Genomic DNA, 20,370 nt, shown 5'->3' with positions numbered 1-20,370 from the left:
AAAAACGAAGTAAGTAATGCTATTTACTATTTAATAATTTCGTATACGATTGTAATATAATTTGATGATATGACAGTAAAAATTATTCGTTGAATCAGTACTTATAAAAAAGTTAGAGGATTATTTTACTGTCACGTCTTTCCAATTATATGGTAGTCATATAACAATACTAACTCTATGACTTGGAGTTAAAACAAAGATAATTACTATAATATTAACTCTAAAATAAATAACAACATGTTATATCCCTAATAAAATTTATTAGTAATAACATTTTTTTTTTACATGTTCACACAAGAGGAGAGAAATTCGAATTAGTGATCTTCACTTCATGAAATGTAATCCCTAAACCATTGAGTTACCCTTGGGAGACTATTATTAATAACATAAAACCTACGTTATAGAGTATATAACTTTTATCATAGGGACCAATTATCAATTGCATAACTTCATAGTAATTATATAAAGCTGCCTCATAATTTCCTTCAGATTGAGCTGACATACATTACAGTAGTCGTTCAATTCGAAGAATTTTCATCTCATAAGATTCCTCCTTTTTTATGTGCTTAATGAGAATAATACAAGAAATCAGGTGTTTTTATTTTTTGTTTCTTTGGCAAAAATATCTCTATCCAATCTTCATGTAAGGAGAAAGAGGAACATATGGGGACAATGGGAAAGACAAAGAGCAATAATGTCAATACATAGAAGACAATTAAATGAAAGTAATTGGAAGGACAATGCTAGAAAGGGGCGGACAAGACCCATATTCTCGGGAAAAATATACTTTACCCCCTAATTATCTACCAATTTATACTTTTAATCTCAATGTTTTAAAAGTGACACTTTACCCCTCAAAAGTATCTGATATTGACACTTGATCCCATGAAGTACACTTTACCCTCTTGAAGTATTTTGAATTGACACTTTATCTCCCTAAATTGACATTTTACCCTCTCAAAACTTAGTTATTTCGAGGGGTAAAGTGTATTTCATAAGGGTCAAGTGTCAGTGTCAAATACTTTGAAGGGGTAAAGTGTCACTTTTTAAACATTGAGATTAAAAGTGCAAATGAATTGAGAGTTCAAGAAGGGTAAAGTGTATTTTCCCCTATAGATAATTCAGTCCAAAACTACCTAAATGCCTGGCCTCAGCGAGCACTTTAGTCAGGTTTGAACAACCCCTCCATGCCTGATATTCCAATTGCTTGCTACACTGTGATAATGCCATTGGGGATCCAATACTGTCACATTCACAATCCTTTTGATTCATGATGTAATTTGTGGGCTTGTGGCCCAAAGGGTTTCCATGGTGCTGTCTCATGATGTTCTGCCCCAAAGCACCTAGATTGTAGATTCAACTCAACCTAAGGTTGTCCACTATTACTAGTGTGCTGACATGCAAATCTCAGTGTCATGTTGTCAACAAAAATCGAATTAAGACTCTTTATTATTAGGCTGAAATTTAGGCAGTTTAAGAAGACTCGGATCCTCTTCACTTTCTTTTAAAAGAAAATGGAGAGGAGTCAGTCCCTTATTTTACAATAGTAAAATGGTCATTTCACTTTTTTAGACCATTCTATCATTGTAAAAAGGAGGACTGATTCCTCTCCATTTGGATCCTTCTCTATTTAAGAAAGGTAGTTTGTAGGAGCCACTTGCCCTAATTAGGTAGGTTTCACATTTTAAGTTGTGCATAATATGTGGGTTCTGCCGCTCTTCTCTCTTCCTAAATTTCACAGAAATTCAAATAATCTAATAATAAAGAATCCTCATCATATAAATTATGTTGCGTTCACAATCTCAACCTTGTGTAAATAAGATCCGGATCTCTAGCAATTTACTGTTCCGATTGCTATCAAATTAAGCAGGAAAATGGAGAGAGCTTTTGTGAGACCTACTCGCCATAACAGGGGAGTGGACTGCACAAAAATTGTTTGATAAGTAACTCATATAAAGATTCACATTTATTATTTAAATTACTAGTAATTTGAGTAGCAAAATTGATGAGAATCTCTGTTGGTGTAAACAACATAGCAAGGCTCCACTCGTATGCACGTGGACCCAAGCCACAATAGACATGCAGGCTGCTATGTTAGCATTAGAGTTGGAGGCCTAAAGCTTAAGATCCATATCCATAAGCTCGGTGGTGATCGTTGGGCTAAAAGTCCTATAAACCCACTTGGAATGATTGAGGGCCCAAGCAAAGCTAACGTGTCCACTGGGCTCAGATTAAGGATCAAGAGAACTTAAAATCCCACGGTGACAACCCAAAAACAGTATCTGCGCAACAAAACCATAGATGCAATCTCTACCGTCCGCTTTGGTAAGTCAAAAACGTGTCATTTTGGAAACAATGGCATTATATCATTTGACAATCTATCCGGTTTGTTTGTAGCTTGAAAATGATTTAAAAAATTATTATCAACTTTTGGCTCGTATGAATCATATAGTAATCTAATAAATGACATCTCTTTTATATACACTAAAAGTCTGTTTGAGATTATGTTTAAAGGGCTTAAAAATACTTTTAATACTTAAAAAAATCTATTTGAAGAAAAAAATACTCGTTTGGTAAAAAAAATTAAAAGTGTTTTTAAGGGTACAAAAAACCTAAAAATAGTCAAAACTCATTTTTGGCAAAAGCTTAAAAATAAAGTTTTTGCCTAAAAGCTCTTTTTGACTTAAAAATTTTATTTTTCAAACGCAATTCTAAATATACTCTAAGAAGATGAAGGGAGAGATAATGGAGATAAGAGTGTATGATAATAGAAGGCTTACATGGATGAAATTAAGATTCTATACAATTGTCTTTCAACTCTTTTCATATTGCTTGCAATTTGGGCATACAATTGTGAGATAGCCCTTGTGAAGCTCATCTGCCCAAATAGACCTGCTCCACAGGCTATGGGGGTCATTCTCATAATTTTTTTTTTTTTTTTTTTAATTTTTTTTTCAGTTCTTTTATTTATTTTTAAATTACCATTAAACATAATACTGATAAAAAAACAAGTTAACAAACATATCCACGTAAATCACAGGGATTGTTGCGTGTACATGTGTCTTTATCTCTGACAGTAATCCACGTAAGCTCTGACCATTCAACAAGACAAAAACCCTACCGTTACTTAATAGTTGTCGTGTGCCATAGTTTCAAACTTTCAAAAGTATCTAACATTTACGTAGCAATTTTCATGAGAATCTTTCCTCGAATGGTCATACACTTACTGCAAGACCACAAGCTTAGTTAATTGACAAGCAATTACTTGGATGTTTTGGTCACCTATACCTAGGATAGTCACAATTAATATTTTTGGCCTACTCCTTTTGTTATATATATATATATTTTTTATTTGAACGCTTGAGCGCTACAATTTTTTATACAAAATTTAGTATCGATGAGAAGCAAACGAAACAGTTCATAAGCTTACAAAAAGTGCACTTACAGTTATGAAAAAGTGATTCATATAGAATAAGCTCTTCAATATGCTTATGATATTGTAATGGCATAACGTATTGTTCAAAGTATTCATCAATTATATATGAAATGATTGAATGGTCAATTTTTTTTTTTTTTGATGGGACAAATAACCAATTAATTTTCTTATCACTTTTAAATCCATATCAAATCATTCATAGATTATTCCGTTATATTTTCTGTTGATTTTCTAGCACAAGATATGTAAAATTTCAATTATTCTCACAAAAGAATTACCAAAAATACAAAAAAAAAAAAAAAAAACTTCTAATTTTGTTTTTTCTTTTCTTTCTTGGCAATTTTTTTAGAGATATAATTGAGGTTGGGATGACTTTTATTAAATAATTCATATAGTTGGTTGTGAAAGTTGAATATCCAAAGAATAATTTGATACGAACTCAAAGCTTAGAAGTTAGAATACTGAAATTCTTATTGTCGACTGTCGTGTTTATTTCTCTTTAGTTTTCTTTGTTTTTAACGATAAATATATTAACAAATAATTATAAACACAAAACTCTTCAAAAGATTAAAATTTGTCGTATTTATTTTGTATGAATATTTTGACAAAATATATGCTTTAAAATTTTGAAATATAAGACATGAATTATTATTTTGAATAATAAATAATTTTTTTTTAAAAAAATGATAATTAATTTGAATTTTCTTTTCCTCTTTTCTTTTTGTGCGAATATATAAAAATTAAAAAAAAAAAAAGAAAAAAAGAAAAAGAAAAAGAAGGTGGATTGAGTCATTGACACGCCAAAATTAGTTGGTCTTCAAAACCACGTGAAATCCCGTTGGTTTCCCAAAACATACTTTAGATACTGCACGTTATTTCCCGTAAAACATTGACTAATGTATATATATATATATATTTTAGTGTCATCTGTCCTGAATTATTTATTAATATTTTTTATTTTGAAAAAAAAAAAAGTTGGTTTTTTTTCTTTTATATGTCCGCATAAAAAAGGAAAAGAGAAAAGATAATTTGAACTAGTAATTTGCGTTTCATAGGACGTGATCTCAAACAGATTGAGCTATCTTTTAGGAATTTTCATAACTGTTAAATTATGTCTTTATTATTTGTTAAAGCTTCTTTTCTTCTTCTTATCATTTTTTAATGTTTCTTTTTTCGCTTAGGAGCTGAGGTGGCCTGGTTACCGGAAAACCTGAGGCTCGATCACTACTAGTAGAAATATAAGCAAAAGTCGCTGATCGACAAGAAGGGGAAAAAAAAGAAAAAAAAAAAAAGAAGAAGAAATAGTATAAGAAGGAAAACAAATTGCCTGTATCTGTCCCCTCTTACTTTCTCTTCTCTCTCATCTCCCCCAAAATTCCTTCGCCTATCAATCCCTCTGTGTCACGAATTTATATTATATTATTGTTTGTTTATTCGTATATTTTGAGTATTGGCATTAAATTAGCCTCCTTGTTGTTCGATTTTTGCTTTGGGGACTTTTCTTTGATTGCAAAGACAGTAAAATTTATCATCAATCAATCCGATAGATTATGATCGTCGTGATGTGTCTTTTGGGAGCTGGGATGTTGTGAGAGCAATTCCCGTGAATGAAGGAGGATGGGATTGGAATCGGCTGGGGTCGGGTTCGTTGAGTTGGAAGAGAAGCTCGGCGCCCAGTTCGGCAATCGGGTTGTTAAGTCCGATCGGTGATCGGTTCACTAAATTGGGTTTTTGCGTCTTTATCTTTGTTGTGTTGCGAAGAGGGGTCGTATGGACGCATTGTGCGAGGTCAGTTTCTGGGTTGGAGCTTGATTTTGGGGCTTCTGGGTCTGGGTCATGGATGAGGTCTGTCCTAGCAATGAGCCAAAGGATTCGGCTGGCGGTGGTGGTGCTCCCGAGGACTTATCATCGTCATCGGCGGCGCCGGCTGGGGCGGGTTTCGATTGGCGGCCAAGGCAGCTCGTTTTTTGTCCTTATGAGACTGTGATCAAGTCGCAAGCTTTGCGCGTTGTTGTGCGAAAATCTGTAAGTGTTCTTGCTTTTTGTTTCTGTTGCAAGTCTTTCTAGCTGCGTTTTTAGTTTGCATGTTGAAATATATGTGTGGTATTGGGTATGCTGATGCTGAAATGGGAAAAGGGAAGTCTTTTATGTAGTTATTATAGCTTGGAATCTCCATTGGCATGGGGCTAGTTGACTTTAGGATTGAACCGGTGGTCAATTGTGGACGAATGGGTCTTTTGGGGAGGGCTTAGGATGTCCCAGTTCACAGAATGCAAGTTGGAGCAGTGATATTTGTTTCTGTTTAACTTCAAAATAGCTGTTGTTGATTTATTTATTTTTTATTTTTATAATCAACTTCAAAATAGTTGTTAAGGAACAATAATATACAAAACATAAAACAAAAAGGAAAACCAGAAGGAAACCTCGTTATGATAATGTAGCTAAAGACATCCTTTTGAGAATGTACTATGGTAAAGTTTTTATTTTTAAATGATTAGAATAACGTCTCAGAAAAAATGAAAAAAGAAGCTATAATAATGTCATAAACTCCAAGAGGACTTAGTAACAGAGTTAAAAAAAATTTCCTTCTTTCTGAATCATTCTGTTTTTTCTTTTTGTGATTGATAAGTAACTTAAATACCCTTTGGGATTTGAGCCCATGAACTCCCCCACCATCCCATCCTAATGGGAGGTGGAAGTGCTGTTTGACCCAAAGGCCATTGGTATGATTCCTTCGATGATAACCCCCAAGGGGTTGGCTCAATGGTTGGATAGCCTGGGACTTTGAGTATGCTCCTCAAGGTCTTAGGTTTGAAACCCACTGAGTGCAAAGGATTGGAGGTTCACCCCTTGAATTTACCGAGATGCACTTGCGGAAAACTCCTTGCTGAAGGCCTTTGCATCCGGGATTAGTCAGAGCGAAGCTCCGGATACCCGGTGCCAAATCAAAAAAAATGATTCCCCTCGATGAGTAAGAAGTTTAAGAAAACAATATTTTAATAGTTTCCCTTCCTCTCTTGAGCATTTTTCTACTTAATATGGGCATTTCAAAAGATTAGGGAAGTAGATGGAAGGTCTGGCATAGTTGGCAACTTAGGCATATTGCTTACAAGGGAGGAGTAAAATCCCAAAGGTCATTTTCTTTCTTTTTTTATTTTTTATTTTTATTTTTTAATTAATTAATTTTTTATTTTTTTTAAAGGAATCCTCTTGGCATGTCAATTTCTCTTTGCAATTGGTGTTTGGTTGGGTTTCATGAGAAGGAACTATAGGCTTCATGTACTCTTCAGAAACTTAAGTGGACCTTTGGAATATTTTAATTTTGTGTCCTTACATAACCCTAATACCTGCTGTCAAATTAATTTGAAAAAGAAGTAGAAGATAGAAACACATGTAGGTAGCAACTTGCTATCCAACTTCTGGGTTTAGGTATCTGAATTCCTCATAGCTTAGTCCCAATTTGAATTGTATTAAATGGATTAGCTATTGATTTGACATAGTGATTGCAAAATCATATTTTACTCCTATTTCCAAGGATGCCTTACTTTAGGGGATTTCACAAATGTGGACAGTCATGATAACTTTCTTCTTACCTCATCTTTATTTCATTTACCGCCTCATCTTCCATGGCTATGTAAAATCACAATGTGTCCAATCGCAACTTGTGTATGTTTAAAACCTTTTGGCACCTTTTATGCTGTTAGTGGCTGCATAACATGGCTAGGATATGGTGATGAAAAAAGAGACTGTGAGATGGCTAGATGAGAGTCTGTGCCACATAATATGGCATTCTGCTGTATTGATGTACTTCATCAAACCACACCACTATAAATGATACCTCTTAAAGCTGGAGTTTACATATCCATTGTGCCATTTTGTTATACAGATCTAAAAGGTTTTGATAAAGTTTTTGTTATATAGGTTTCAGTCCATTTCTATATAAAGTTCAGAATATCCTGTGTGAAAAGCCAGGTATCATATATTTAACTGATCCCTAATTTTTTTAATAATGATGTTAAAAGAATCTAAAAATTATCTTGGAAGGCGTTGTGACTTTGTACCTGCACCTAGTTGGAGGTTTGATTTTGGTATTTTTTGTAGTTAACATCTTAAGGTGGAGAATCAATCAGTTTCCTTTCATTATATTTAGTTCTGTTGATGCATCATCATTTGACTCTTTATGTAGTTAGAATAATGTCCTATCAGAATTACTCGAAGCAGATCTTTGGGTTGACATGTAGCTTGCAATTTTGCAGTCAGTGGCAAGACTAACCAAGGACTTAGTTGAAACGTATCAAATATGCAATCCGCAGTTTAAGTATTCAGATGAACTAAATCCGAAGAGATATTTGACCACCCCATCCATTGGAGTGCAAAATGATGGCTATGATAATGCGAACTCGGATCTTATTCTCACTGTGAACTTTGTCTTGATCAATTCAGAAATGCAGCAGAGGTTTGTTATTTGTAAATTTTTATTTTAATATTCTTAATCCATTTTGTGTTCATTTATTCTTCTTGAACCTTTTTCTCCGTTTTCCAAACTACTTTTTGCTAGAAAAGGATTCAATATTTTTGGTTGGAAGTGAAAGCAAAAGTTGAGATCTTCTTGTCTGATCTTCATGTCTGCTAGTATAGTTATTCAGCTATAATAATGTTGGCACATTTTAGTTTCAATCCAGGCAAAGCTATATCAAGTTCAAGCATAAGCAGGGCAAATCAATCAAGTAGTACAACTGTTGCTGGTCCATATAATAATTAAACTTCATAAGTATTGCTAGAGTCTGCTCATTTTCTGCTTTGTGAACCTATAATGCCTGAACTTACAAACATAAGATTTTTTTTAAACCCAGTAGTAACAGATAGATGCAACAAAGGATTCTGGCTCTGTCCAACCCAGAATGCCTTTTCTTTTTTTCTCAAATTCCTTTTCTGATGTAACATTTTCACCATTGGGAACTCACCATCTATTTTTCTACAGAGTCGTTTGAATCTCCTCTAGACACGGAAAACTTTTTATTTTAAGTTGAGCCCTCCAAAAGCTTAGGAAAGAATTGTGGCAGTAAAATGTTGAATGGGGGAGTTAGCAGAACAAATGGATGAATTAAGAAACACAGGAAGAACTTTCTTTATGTTTTTTGTTTTCTATTTTGAAAAGAAATTAATGTGGGTTGAAATTGTACCTATCCAGATAATCTCACATACCCATTTGGTGTGTTTGATCTCTCCATGATTAAGGCTGAATCGAGTTTCTATGCTTAATGTTCATCCCATAAGTTAGAAATGCTTTTGTTTGCATCATCGTCAGTGCTGGGACTTGGCATTGTTTTTGAGGTACCATTGTACTTAACAAAAAAAAAAACAAAGGTTTCTGAGGTACCATTGTGAAGTTTCTAACTATGTAATAAAATATGAATTTGCTCTGGCATCTTAATACTTTCCTTTTAGTAGACACGTAAATTCCTCAAGTTGGTACGTTTATCTGTGCTTGCAGTCCTCTACTAGCATCTGTGCCTTACTGGATGATTGGTTATGGATACATGGGCTTTGTAAATAGAAAATGTATTGAATGTATATTTCAAAACTCAAATTGTAGCCCTGTTATCTGTTTGGTTTTTCCGTCCTGAATGGAGTACTCAATTGGATTCATTTGATTACTTGCAGATACATTGTCAAAGATGTTCTTGGCCATGGGACATTTGGGCAGGTTGCTAAATGCTGGGTTGCAGAGACCAACAGCTCTGTTGCTGTGAAAATTATCAAAAATCACCCTGCTTACTATCAACAGGCACTGGTTGAAGTATCTATTCTGACAATGGTAATCAAGTTCTCCTTTAGTTATATGTTTCTAGGGCTGTAATCGAGCCGGGCGAGCTGGGCTTTGGGTGTGCCGAGCTCGGCTCGTTTATGTTGTTTAGTAAACGAGTCGAGTCGAGTTCGAGCCGGGCTTCAAACGTCCTGGCCGAACTCGGCTCATTAGGCCCAACACCAGACTCGGCTCGAGCTAATGAGCCTAAGCGAGCTCGAGCCGAGCTCGGTTAAAAAGCTTATCGAGCCTTAAACGGGCAGCTCGGCTCTATTAAAGCTCGTTTATTTGGACTATTGAATATAAAACAGCTCCTGGAATTCTCTTCAATTCTTGAGAATTATGCAACCTCATTGTTGAATCTAATGCCAATTACTTAATTTGACATTATATGAATCACATTGTCATTGTATATAAATATTATGATTAAATATTTGAATTGTCATTGGATCATATGATTAAGTGTTGATCTTATAAACTTACAAACAAACAAAAATACTTCAATTGTAGTTATAAGTAACACATTGTTTAATCCAATGTCAATTACTTAATTTGATACTATATGAATCACATTGTCATTGTCATTGTACATGAATAATTGATTAAGTATTGAAATTGTAATTGGATCATATGGTTAAGTATTTATCTTATACATTTATATTATTCAATATGCATATAATATAACTATAACCAATTATATATATAATCTAATGAGCCTGTCGAGCCCCTATCGAGTTTTGTCAAGCGAGTCGGATATGTATCATTTATTAATCGAGCGGGTTTTAACAGTAACGAGTGGATTACTACAGTACCGAGCTCGGGTCGGGCTGAGCTTAGCCGAGCGGGTTGTTGGACGGACTGGTTTATTTACAGCCCTATATGTTTCCCATGTGTAGCAATAGCAGTAGTGAAACTTCTGTATTAGTCACTGAAAGAAAATTAGTAGTGAAGTTTATGCTTCAATGTTTGCCTTTTGCTGCAGTTAAATAAGAAGTATGATCCTGAGGATAAGCATCATATTGTTCGCATTTATGATTACTTCGTATATCAGCGTCATTTGTGCATCTGCTTTGAACTGCTTGACACAAATCTGTAAGTTATGAGGACTACTTTATTGTATCATCTGTTGAACTGAGGAGATACAAGTTTAATTTGCATGGATCATGGTTTTGACGTTCTAAATCTTTTCAGGTATGAGCTTATAAAAATAAATCACTTTAGGGGATTATCCTTGAGCATTGTCCAAATGTTCTCTAAACAGGTATAGCAATCTTGCTTGGGAGATCTATTTCTGTAATGTATCTTCTTTGGATTAAGTTTGAATGTTTCTTCCTTGATGTTACATCTTGCTCCTTTTTTCTTTCTTTTCGAAATAGATTTTATGTGGACTGGCTCTGTTAAAAGATGCTGGGATCATTCACTGTGATCTGAAGCCAGAAAACATTCTTTTGTGCGGAAGGTGAGTTACATTTGATTATGGCTTAGGACATCAAACCATGTATTCTATTTCTTTATGTTAAAATTGATTTTTATGTCTTGAAAGCAGCAGTGTGAAGCCAGCAGAAGTTAAAATTATCGACTTTGGATCAGCATGCATGGAAGATCGTACTGTTTACTCCTACATTCAGGTCGAAGTTATGCTTATTTGCGGGCTTTTTTCTCATTCTTATCATGCTGACGATGATCTCATAATTGCTTCTTTTTTTTTTGCAACTACTCTGCAGAGTCGTTACTACAGATCTCCTGAAGTTCTTCTTGGGTATCAGTATCCTTTCAATGAAGTTTCTGCTCTACTTGTTTCACTAGTTTTGTCTCTTTGGATTGATTTCAATTTCGTCTTAGTTTCTTTCAGCTTTACTTGCCTGTTTACTCTCTTCCTGGGCTGCAACTTTGTTGGAATCAAACTGATCAGCTAGGTTTAAGCTAAACTCTCAGAGTTGTGATTGAGGGCAGGTTCAATTGTGGCATCAGGGAAGGCCTCCAATGACCACTTATTCTTTAGAACTTCTTACTTATACTAGATATACAGGCTCAATGATTGGAAAAATTTGACATAATTTGATCTTTTGGAGCCACTTATATAATTGGTTGTTAGGTTCACGATCATTGCTCCGGGGAAAGGTCTGATCTGTCGGGGGTTTCTTGGGCCGAGTTTTGTTCCTCATTCTCCGACTGTGGTGAAGGAGGCGTCCTCTTGTTCTATGGACCATGGTTCCCTGTGGGAGGCGAAGGAGGAGGTGCTCCTTTTTTGTCTTCTGTCTCCAGGCCTCAACTAGGGTATTCTCGTAGAGTGAAGGATAAATTAGCTAAGCATCTACTTGCGATGAAGGAGGCTTCATCGTTAGTTGAAGGTTCTAAGGTTGTTATCGAAGAATCACTGGTATATTCTTCTTCGAAGAAGCACGCGGCTGAAATGGGTTTGAGACTCAGCGTTTCCTCGCATGTCGAAGGGTGGTGCTCCAATTTACTCCTCTGTCTCTCTAAGTCTCAAATAGGGTATGCCCGGAGAGTGAAGGAGAAGATTACTCAGTAGTTGCATAAGAACAAGAAGTTGTTTGCCGAGGTTGTGGCGGAAACTGCGGAAAAGGAAGTGAAGAACTATTTGGAGGTAGTGCTAGATGCAGTGAAATACGCCTCCATTGTGGGATTGTCTTGTGGTGAAGGAGGTAACCAAAAAAGCCTTTTGAATCTTTTTTCAAATATTGAAGAGGAGCGGGAGCCCTATACCCCAAAGGTAAAAGGGAAGAGAGAACTCAAGAATTTAGAATGCTCCATCAATTATGAGGTTGGAGGGAGACTCTCTCCGAAGAGGTGCTAGTGCCGGCAGGGTTGTGTTAGGACCAAAAATGCATTTTCCTTTCCTCCTGAGGTGCATTAGGGGCTTTGGGTTTTTTAGGGCTGGTGTTGGGCTAGTGTGGGTTTTAGTCTTAGGTTCTTTTTTTGGTTCTACCGTTTGGCTTTGGTTACTTCTTGGGTTTTTTGGATTGGGTCTTCTTGGGTTTTGTCTTTGGGTATTAAATTGGGCTACCTATGTATACTTTCTTGTGTGCCTAGAGGCGCATTGCGCTTTTTTTGATATATACAATATTACTTATCAAAAAAAAAAAAAAAAATGTGTATTATACATATATGGGAATTTTCAACTTAGAAGATCCGTCAAGAATATGTACTTTTTCTATTTTTTCTAACTTATTGAACCTTTGTTCTTTTTACTGAATATGATATTCTCTTGTATACTTTTTGTGAACTAGGGTTGCACCCTCTACGCTTTTTTAATGAGATTAAATTACTTATATAAAAAAGATCCAACAAGAATCCACTAGAAGATATGTTCTTTGAAAGTAATTGTTGAATGATTCTTTTTTAAAAATAATGACCCAAGAGAGGTACATTTTGTATTTGGTGCATTAGAAATCTTAATTGGGATTTCTGTCTTTGTTTTTCATCTTATCCTATTATCACTAGCTATTTGTTTGGTCCTTAGCCCCTTTTCCAGATATTCTACGGCTATTGATATGTGGTCCTTTGGGTGCATAGTTGCTGAATTGTTTCTAGGCTTGCCATTATTCCCAGGAGCTTCAGAATTCGATCTCCTTAGTCGAATGGTTCAAATACTTGGGTATGCCCTTCTCTTTTTGTTGGTGATCAATAAATAATTTTTTGCATTTAATTTATCTAGCCGTCGATGTACTTTGCTTGATCTGGGATTTTTAATCCCAATGTCTTGGATTCTTTGCTTTTTGTCATGTTTTCTTTGTGTTTTTGTGGTAAGAAAAAAAGTGAAAAAATTAGTTATAAATAGGAAAATTGTTTATTGTCATGTAAAATTAGGAAATGCTGCAGAACTTATCAAAAAAACAAAAATGGTGCAGAACCCTTTTTTTTTTTTTAATAACACTACAAAAATTAAGTAGATTACCTTATCTTGTGGACAGTAGTAGGCTTTTCCCTCCACCAAATTATACTCTAAAATTTGCGGTATGGTTCTTGCCAGCCACTAAAGCTAGAGAGTCAAGCGCTGGAAAGTTCTCAATAGAATACCACTCACCCCATACACTGCCAAACTTAGAGTCCATTGCTACTCTCCACCAACTCACCCCATACACTGCCAAACTTAGAGTCCACTGCTACTCTCCACCAAGCCTCTCTCACAAGCACATAGCGCCAAAGCCATTTACCAAAGATAGCACGATTGAGCACCAGCCAGTTCCAAAACGCTATTTTGATTAAAATGGCACATTTGAGTTCTTTTGGTTATTGGTGTCCTTAAATTGGTTGAAAATTTTGTATAGCATGGAGTATTTAAACTTTTTTCCAATATTTGAGCCACGTGAGAAATGTTTTATCTGCTTTTGCTTTATCATTTATTTAAAATGGAATTTGAATATATTTATGTTTGATCTCCCTGCAAGCTAGTGGTCTCGTCTGTGGTATAAAATGTTTAGAATTAGTTGGATAAGCGCGTTAAGTAGGGGTGGGCGCGGGCCGGGTATTGGCCATTTCTGGCTCCCGGCCCGCAATATGTGGGTTTTGAAATTTTAATCTGTCACCCGGCTAGAGGGGATATTATCCGCTGGGTATTGGGTTTGCGGGGTGGGTGCATACAGGGCGGGTAATGCAGGTAGGACGGGGTGGGTTCGGGTATTATGTGAATGGCAGTTTTGTAATTTTTCATTTGATTTGATTGGGTCGGATCTAAACCTATGGGCTTTTTTTTTTGGGTTTTATTTTTTCATTTGTGCTTTTTTCTTTTGTTTTGTATTTTTTACAATTTTCATAGTGAAACTGATATCGTACATGCTTTTCAAAACATTTTTGAGGAACTGAATGAGCAAGAAATAAGGAATTCATTTCTAGAAAATGGCTGGGTTTTCACGCATAAACAATCCTTACCAACCATGGTTTAACTCTTTTTTTTTCTTAATTCAAAAGGTTCCCAAATTTCAGATAATTTCAGTGCCTCCAAATGTTGTAAACTGCCGATTTACACAACACTGCCTTTATCTTTTTACCCTGCCGATTCTACCTTGGACTGCTTCGCCCTTAAGTTAAGAGAGAGAATGAAAGAGAGAGCGGAAGAGAGAGAGAGCAAAAGAGTGAAAGAGAGAGAACCTTGTGATTGGAGCTCGGGTGGACGCTAAGCACAGCTGAGTGGGAGCGGCACAGAGTGAGGTTGAGGGAGATGGTGAGAGAAAGAGGGAGGCGTGAGGGAGTTTGGGAGAGGGAGGCGTGAGAGTTTGAGAGAAAAAAGGAGATGGAGGCGTGAGAGAAAACTGAGGGAGAGGGTGGGAGATATTTTGGGTTATTAGGTTTAGGTTAATGCGGTGCGGGGCGGGTACCCGGTCATTTTTAAAAATGATACCTGCCCCTCCCCGCCCCGCCCCGCCCCGCCCCGCACGGGTATCCTAATTTAAACCCGGATCCGCATTTTTTATGAGGGAAACCGGGTGGGGCGGGGCAGTTTTGCGGGTTGGTTGGATTTTTGCCCACCCCTAGCGTTAAGACTATATGTGAAAGGTGTTGATGTGCTGTTTCTCCTCTAGCAAATATTTTCTTAGATTGAATATTGGCATATATTTTGCATTCCATTTTTTTTTGGGGTACTGTCATTAAATAAATTGGTCCTTCTCAAAAGTTTTGGTTTTTCTCTTCTTCTCTGTTTTGAGAAAATTTTGTTGTTAGATTATGAAAGCGAGCCAAAAAATTCTCTCATTAGTCGTTACCCATTAGTTTGTTGTATTTCAGTGAAATTGATTCAAACGGCAAACAGCCTTTCATATATCGTTGACATTTTGTAGAGGACAACCCCCGGATTATGTACTAAAGGAGGCAAAAAGCACAAGTAAGTTTTTCAAGTGCATTGGGAGTGTCCACAATATAGAGAATGGTGAAGTTTCAACAAATGGCAGAAGTGCTTACCAAGCATTAACAGAAGAAGAATATGAAGCTGTGAGTGTTCATATTAAAGTTTTTTAGGTGGCTGCTTTTGATTTTTCTTATATTTCTAGTTTTCATAACTTTTTTGCCCTTTTTTCTTTTATGGTTTGGTGTTTCTCTTATATATTTCCTGTGTACTTGGGTGCATCCTCTGGTTTTAATGAATTTCAGTTACTTATTAAAAAAAGGTTTTTTAGGTAAGAAGAAAATTAAAATAGATGTGAAAATAATGATTATCTAACTTACCCAAAAATAATAGTAGTATAATAATAATGAATATTGAACATGAACGAATCTTGTAACATTTGTCTAATTAGTATTTCTTAGTCTGGTAAGGAATTACCATGGTGCGATCTTCCTTTTCTTATTTTCCCCCCTTGGAAAGATATTCTGCTTATGTTGTGATTCTATTTTGTTGGTTATGGTCGCTGGTTTCTGTTCAGAGAGAGATGAAAAAGCCAGTGATTGGAAAAGAGTATTTCAAACATATGAATCTTGAAGAAATCGTCGGAAGCTATCCTTATAGAAAGAACTTGCCTCAGGAAGATATTATAAGAGGTTAGAATCTGTTTTTCTATGTCTGAAGTAGCAGACACCTGTATTTTTGCCAAATGTTGCTACTCGCTCTTGAAGATGTCACTAATGGCTGTCTTGTCTTGAACTTGTAACAGAAAGTCAAATCCGATTAGCTTTGATCGATTTCTTGAGGGGACTTGTTGATTTTGATCCTACTAAACGGTGGTCGCCTTTTCAGGTTATTGAACTATCGCTTGAAGTGTCACACTTTTTCCATCTCTAATACTTGATTTCTGCTGGCATTCAATGTGAAGTTCAAGATTTGAAATTAGAATTTGAAATGTACGTTCGTGCAGGCTTCAAAGCACCCTTTTGTTACAGGGGAACCTTTTACATGCCCATACAAGCCTCCCCCAGAGACCCCTCGTGTGGTAAGTTAACCTGTATGAGCTATCGGCATTGATACATGAAACATAAACCCTAGTTGTTACCATTGTAAACCAATCTAATTGTTCTTCAATTTTCTATTTTCAATGCTCTACAACTCAGGCAAAGTACTTTTCAAGAAACTCTAGTCTTATAATTCCTATGTGATCGCTCTTGATGTCATTTTACGCATTACATTTCTTTCTCTCTCTCTTTTTTTTTTTTTTTTTTTTTTTGAGTAATCCTTCTACATTGTACGCAATATTACAATTTTTACTTGTTCCAATTTATTTAGTATCCTTGGGTATTTGATGGATTACAAGTGTGATTATGCACATCTAACTAGTACTTCTCCTTGTCCATGTGTGTATCTGTCTGTGTTCAGCCTGTTGCTCAAAATATCAAGGTGGACCATAACCCAGGTGGAGGACATTGGTTTGCTGCTGGTCTCTCTCCTAATGTGAGCTTTATGTCTCTTTATTTATCCCATTATTTTAATTATTGGAGGTTGTTCAGTCATCGTGTCTTATACAGCCTTTACCACATTATTCTCTCACTGAAGGGCATGTACTTTCATGTAGATTCCAGGCAGGAACAGAGTTGCTCCTCATAACAGCCCGCACTTTCAGATGGTTCCGTATCCACACGGCAACAGTTATGGCAGTGTTGGAAGTTATGGCAGCTATAATGATAGTACAGGGCTTGGAAGCAGCTATGGAAGTTATGGAGATAGTAGTAATATGTTTGCATATTATTCACCTGTTGGTCCATCTGGGATGAACATGCATCCACAGGGAAATGTCTCAATGCTGGGAAGTAGTCCTGATGCAAGAAGAAGGGTTATTCAATATCCACACGGAAATGGACTTGGTATAAGTCCCTCAGCAGGAAATTTTGCGCCACTGCCTCTTGGCACTAGCCCCTCACAACATACTCCTCCAAGCTCCTATAGTCAAGTTTCTACTGGTTCTCCTGGACATTATGGTCCAACCTCTCCAGCCAGAGGCAGTCATGGATCGCCTTTAGGAAAGATGGCTGCAGTTAGCCAGATGAATAGAAGAAAAAATTGGTATCCTGTAAATTCTCAATCTCAAGAGAGCCCGTCATCTTCTCATTGGCAAGGGCAAATTAGCGATGCCTCCAGCTCTACGCAAGCTGAAGGAAATTCTCAAATGCTTGGTGCTTCGCCAAAACATCTGCAGTCAAATTCTAATACTGCAAGCTGGAAGCAGCATCGAGGAGGCAGTGGAATCTCTGCTGGTTACTCTGCTATTCAAAGCACCCCAGGTTCATCTACACTTCGACCTAATGTGCAATTTGCACCAACTGCAGGAGCAGCTAAAGACAAGCCAGAGGCTGGCCTCTCACTTCCTGATCCTGGAGATTGGGATCCAAACTATAGGTAAGCAGACAAGATATTTGAGATTGCACTCTAAACTTGCATATGTTACTTGCACATGCATATATTCATGCTTTAAGATATTTTCATTCAAAATTGGTGCATGGGGCACATCCACAATGACGGATGTGTCTATAACTTAGTAATTTTGGATGGAATTTGTGGTGTTATTGCAAACTTATAATTAAAATATTGATTCCAATTTTAGTTAATATAGAGAACTTCAAGCATCTTGGTAGTCAGACCTGAACAGCTAACTGCTCGACCGGTAAACAATATTGCCTTTGCTACTGGTGCTTGTTACTGAGTGTAGCAGTTATCTTTCCCTTTCAATCCACTGTAGCTTTTTAATAACTCTATAGTTTATGGTAATTTACTATGTTATTCTACCATGATGCATTTACTCCTCTCATAGACTAATTTTGCTACTGCTGACATGGCGGTCCCTTTCTAAGAGGAGCTGGAGCAAAGATGTCTACAACATTTCTGGCTGTAGTAAGGTTGGGCTTTTTGTTTGAATTGGAGCCCAGATTGTTGATCATCAGACTGTGTGATGATGACTGGGGATGGATGGGCAAAAGTGAAGCTGTGGCCGGGAATTTTACTACAACATGCATTTTGAAGCTATGTGTATATTAATCAAAATCAAAAAGGGAAAAAAAAAAAAATCTAGCAGTAACACATGCAAATTGTTCTGTCATTATTATCATCATCCAGACCATTTATTGGTTAATCTATACAAAATAATAATTGTTATGCATCCAAAGAGTGTCTTATGTTTGAATATCATACATTAACTACTGATTTATTGGGTTCTCCCCTGGTTCTCACCTTGATTTGAATAGTTGGTTTGCTTAGATTTTCTTTAGTCCTTTGATAACCTTTAGCTTATTTTAACTATTGGTGGGATATTGGTATATTTCTACTTTAGTGATGAACTTCTTCTGCAAGAGGATGGTTCGGATGTGAGCACCATGACTACCGAGTTCAGCAAAAACATGCATCTTGTATCTGCACAACCATTGGTCGGGTTTGGAAGGTTCAACCCTGCTGCAAGCACAAGCTCATATCCACCCATACAAAGGTAGGTTGTGTTTTAGTTGAGTAGTCACTCATTTCTCGAATGTGGCTTATATGGTTACACGTTTATTCCATTTGGTTGATGCAAACCTGAGTTTTCTTAATAGTCTGGAGTGGATGTGAACAATTGTTTGAAAATCTACCAGATGAATTGAACTGAGTGACAAGCTCTAGAAACTTTTTGATAGTTTGAGGGTTTTGTATAGACATGAAAATTTTTATATTAGATTTAATTCTCTCCATTTTGAGAATTTTAAATTTAGGGTATCTCCCACACTTTTTATGGGGGGGGGGGGGTTCAACTTCCAAATGATTGGTTCTCTTTTGAATGCCTTATTTTCTATTCTTCATTTTTTTTTTTTTTTAATGGTTTTACATGATGTGCTTCAGACAAAATGGACGTGTTCAAGCCTTTTCACATGTGGAGGTGGGTAGCCCTCCTTCAGCTCATGATCCACATCTTGGATATGTGCGCCCCATATCGAAGCCTGCTCATTTCATGCCTCATATCTCACAAAATTCTCCTAGTCGTTTGGGACACCAACCTGTTCAGCGGTTCAATTACGGGAGACCCACCAACGCACGGGTTGGTGAATGGAATCATACAAAGGTTCAGGCCCCTGCCTCCAGCTTCAGCTCTGGGGGCCCGCTTTCTCCTGGAAGTAGCTCATTCAGCAATGGCATGTCATGGGGTACTTCCTGACTTGACACTGTCAAGCCACATAAACATTCTATATTTTCCTCTTTGCTCAATAATCTCTAATTGGAAGTAGTTGAGTAAAAATATATTCATATCTCTGTGGGGTTGAATAGAACGGATGGGACGAACTGGTATCATTTTAACTGATCCTGGCATTCTGTTGTAGGGCGTAGGGCCAATCATTCTGTTGCAAGCATTCCGCCGGCATCCCGTGAAAGAAAAGACCATGGAAGGATTGGCTAATACTGAATCAGCATATTCTTTTTACCATGAGAGAACTTGTCTGAGAGTTGGCAAGAAAGTTGTACTCGATGTTCAGCTGCCTAATGGGCTCTATGGGCTCATGCTGGAAAAAAAAAATCCCCATCCAGAACTTGCTCATTCATTGTGTTTTCATAGATATAATTTAAGATTATGGTTTCTCTTGTCTTCTTGTTACTTATGCATGCAATCAATATTCTTTTTAGTTACCGCCCCTTCAAGCGCCTTGATTTCTGCATCCGATTCCTAAGTTCCTGGCTTTTTAGTTAAAATATTAGACTAATTTTGTGATTGCTTTGTATTTGTTTGAAGGAATCTAACCTGATTATGGAAGTATTTACATTGCAGCTGCTGAAAAGAATTGCAACAAGGTTTAAGTTGATCTAGGTGTAGCCAATAGGTCGTCTAGTATCTCCTTGTTTTAAAGATGGTGCTACTGTAAACAGATCCTTTTTATTTTTTTATTTTTTTTTTATTAACTTTAATTATTTGTAAAATTTATTATATTTGGTTGACAAGCCAAACAGGTTACGTAAACCAGATTTTCTGAGCCAGTGGCTAAATTTGCTTTTTGCCAAGCTTGTAAATTAAACAAGATTTTAAATCCTTTGAATATAAGATGATCCTGATGATTTTTATTTAGTTTGAATGATTAAAAATTGAAAACTGGCCTGAGAAAATTAAAAAAAAAAAAAAATAGTTTTGGTTTTTTTGTCCTATACGATAATGTCAAGTCCAAATACAACGCAATGATTGATTACTGATTTCACTAAAATACATCTACAAGACAATTGAGTTGTTGTAGGCTC

The 20,370-nt window shown here is 36.4% G+C and overlaps 1 protein-coding gene across 3 annotated transcripts; it reads left to right on the top strand.

The window, feature by feature from the left end:
- Positions 1-4,700: 4,700 nt before the first annotated feature.
- YAK1 (YAK1-like protein 1) lies at positions 4,701-19,770 on the top strand. Of its 3 annotated transcripts, none has more exons than XM_059588221.2 (18): positions 4,701-5,461; positions 7,693-7,892; positions 9,101-9,254; positions 10,225-10,334; positions 10,434-10,503; positions 10,619-10,701; positions 10,792-10,870; positions 10,967-11,007; positions 12,739-12,861; positions 15,041-15,191; positions 15,623-15,737; positions 15,851-15,933; positions 16,052-16,126; positions 16,507-16,581; positions 16,703-17,523; positions 18,452-18,604; positions 18,991-19,292; positions 19,467-19,770. In XM_059588221.2, exons 1-18 carry the CDS (start codon positions 5,273-5,275, stop codon positions 19,541-19,543), a joined length of 2,901 nt encoding a protein of 966 aa, XP_059444204.2. In that variant the 5' UTR covers positions 4,701-5,272; the 3' UTR covers positions 19,544-19,770. The 3 variants fall into 3 exon arrangements, with proteins under 3 accessions (XP_059444204.2, XP_059444196.2, XP_059444188.2); XM_059588213.2 differs by having other exon boundaries at positions 10,789-10,870; XM_059588205.2 differs by having other exon boundaries at positions 10,786-10,870.
- The last annotated feature ends 600 nt before the right edge of the window (positions 19,771-20,370 follow it).

The sequence above is a fragment of the Corylus avellana genome, chromosome 2 (assembly GCF_965113065.1).
Source record: "Corylus avellana chromosome 2, dhCorAvel1.hap1.2, whole genome shotgun sequence".
NCBI lineage: Eukaryota > Viridiplantae > Streptophyta > Magnoliopsida > Fagales > Betulaceae > Corylus > Corylus avellana.
Note: the sequence above shows the minus strand (reverse complement) of the source record. Positions and strands in the feature narration are given on the sequence as shown.

Coding starts and splice junctions, on each gene's coding strand:
- YAK1 (XM_059588205.2), top strand. CDS start 5,273: ATGGATGAGGTCTGTCCTAGCAATGAGCCAAAGGATTCGGCTGGCGGT. Junction 7,893..9,100: donor AATTCAGAAATGCAGCAGAG/GTTTGTTATTTG, acceptor GATTACTTGCAG/ATACATTGTCAAAGATGTTC. Junction 17,524..18,451: donor GATTGGGATCCAAACTATAG/GTAAGCAGACAA, acceptor TTTCTACTTTAG/TGATGAACTTCTTCTGCAAG.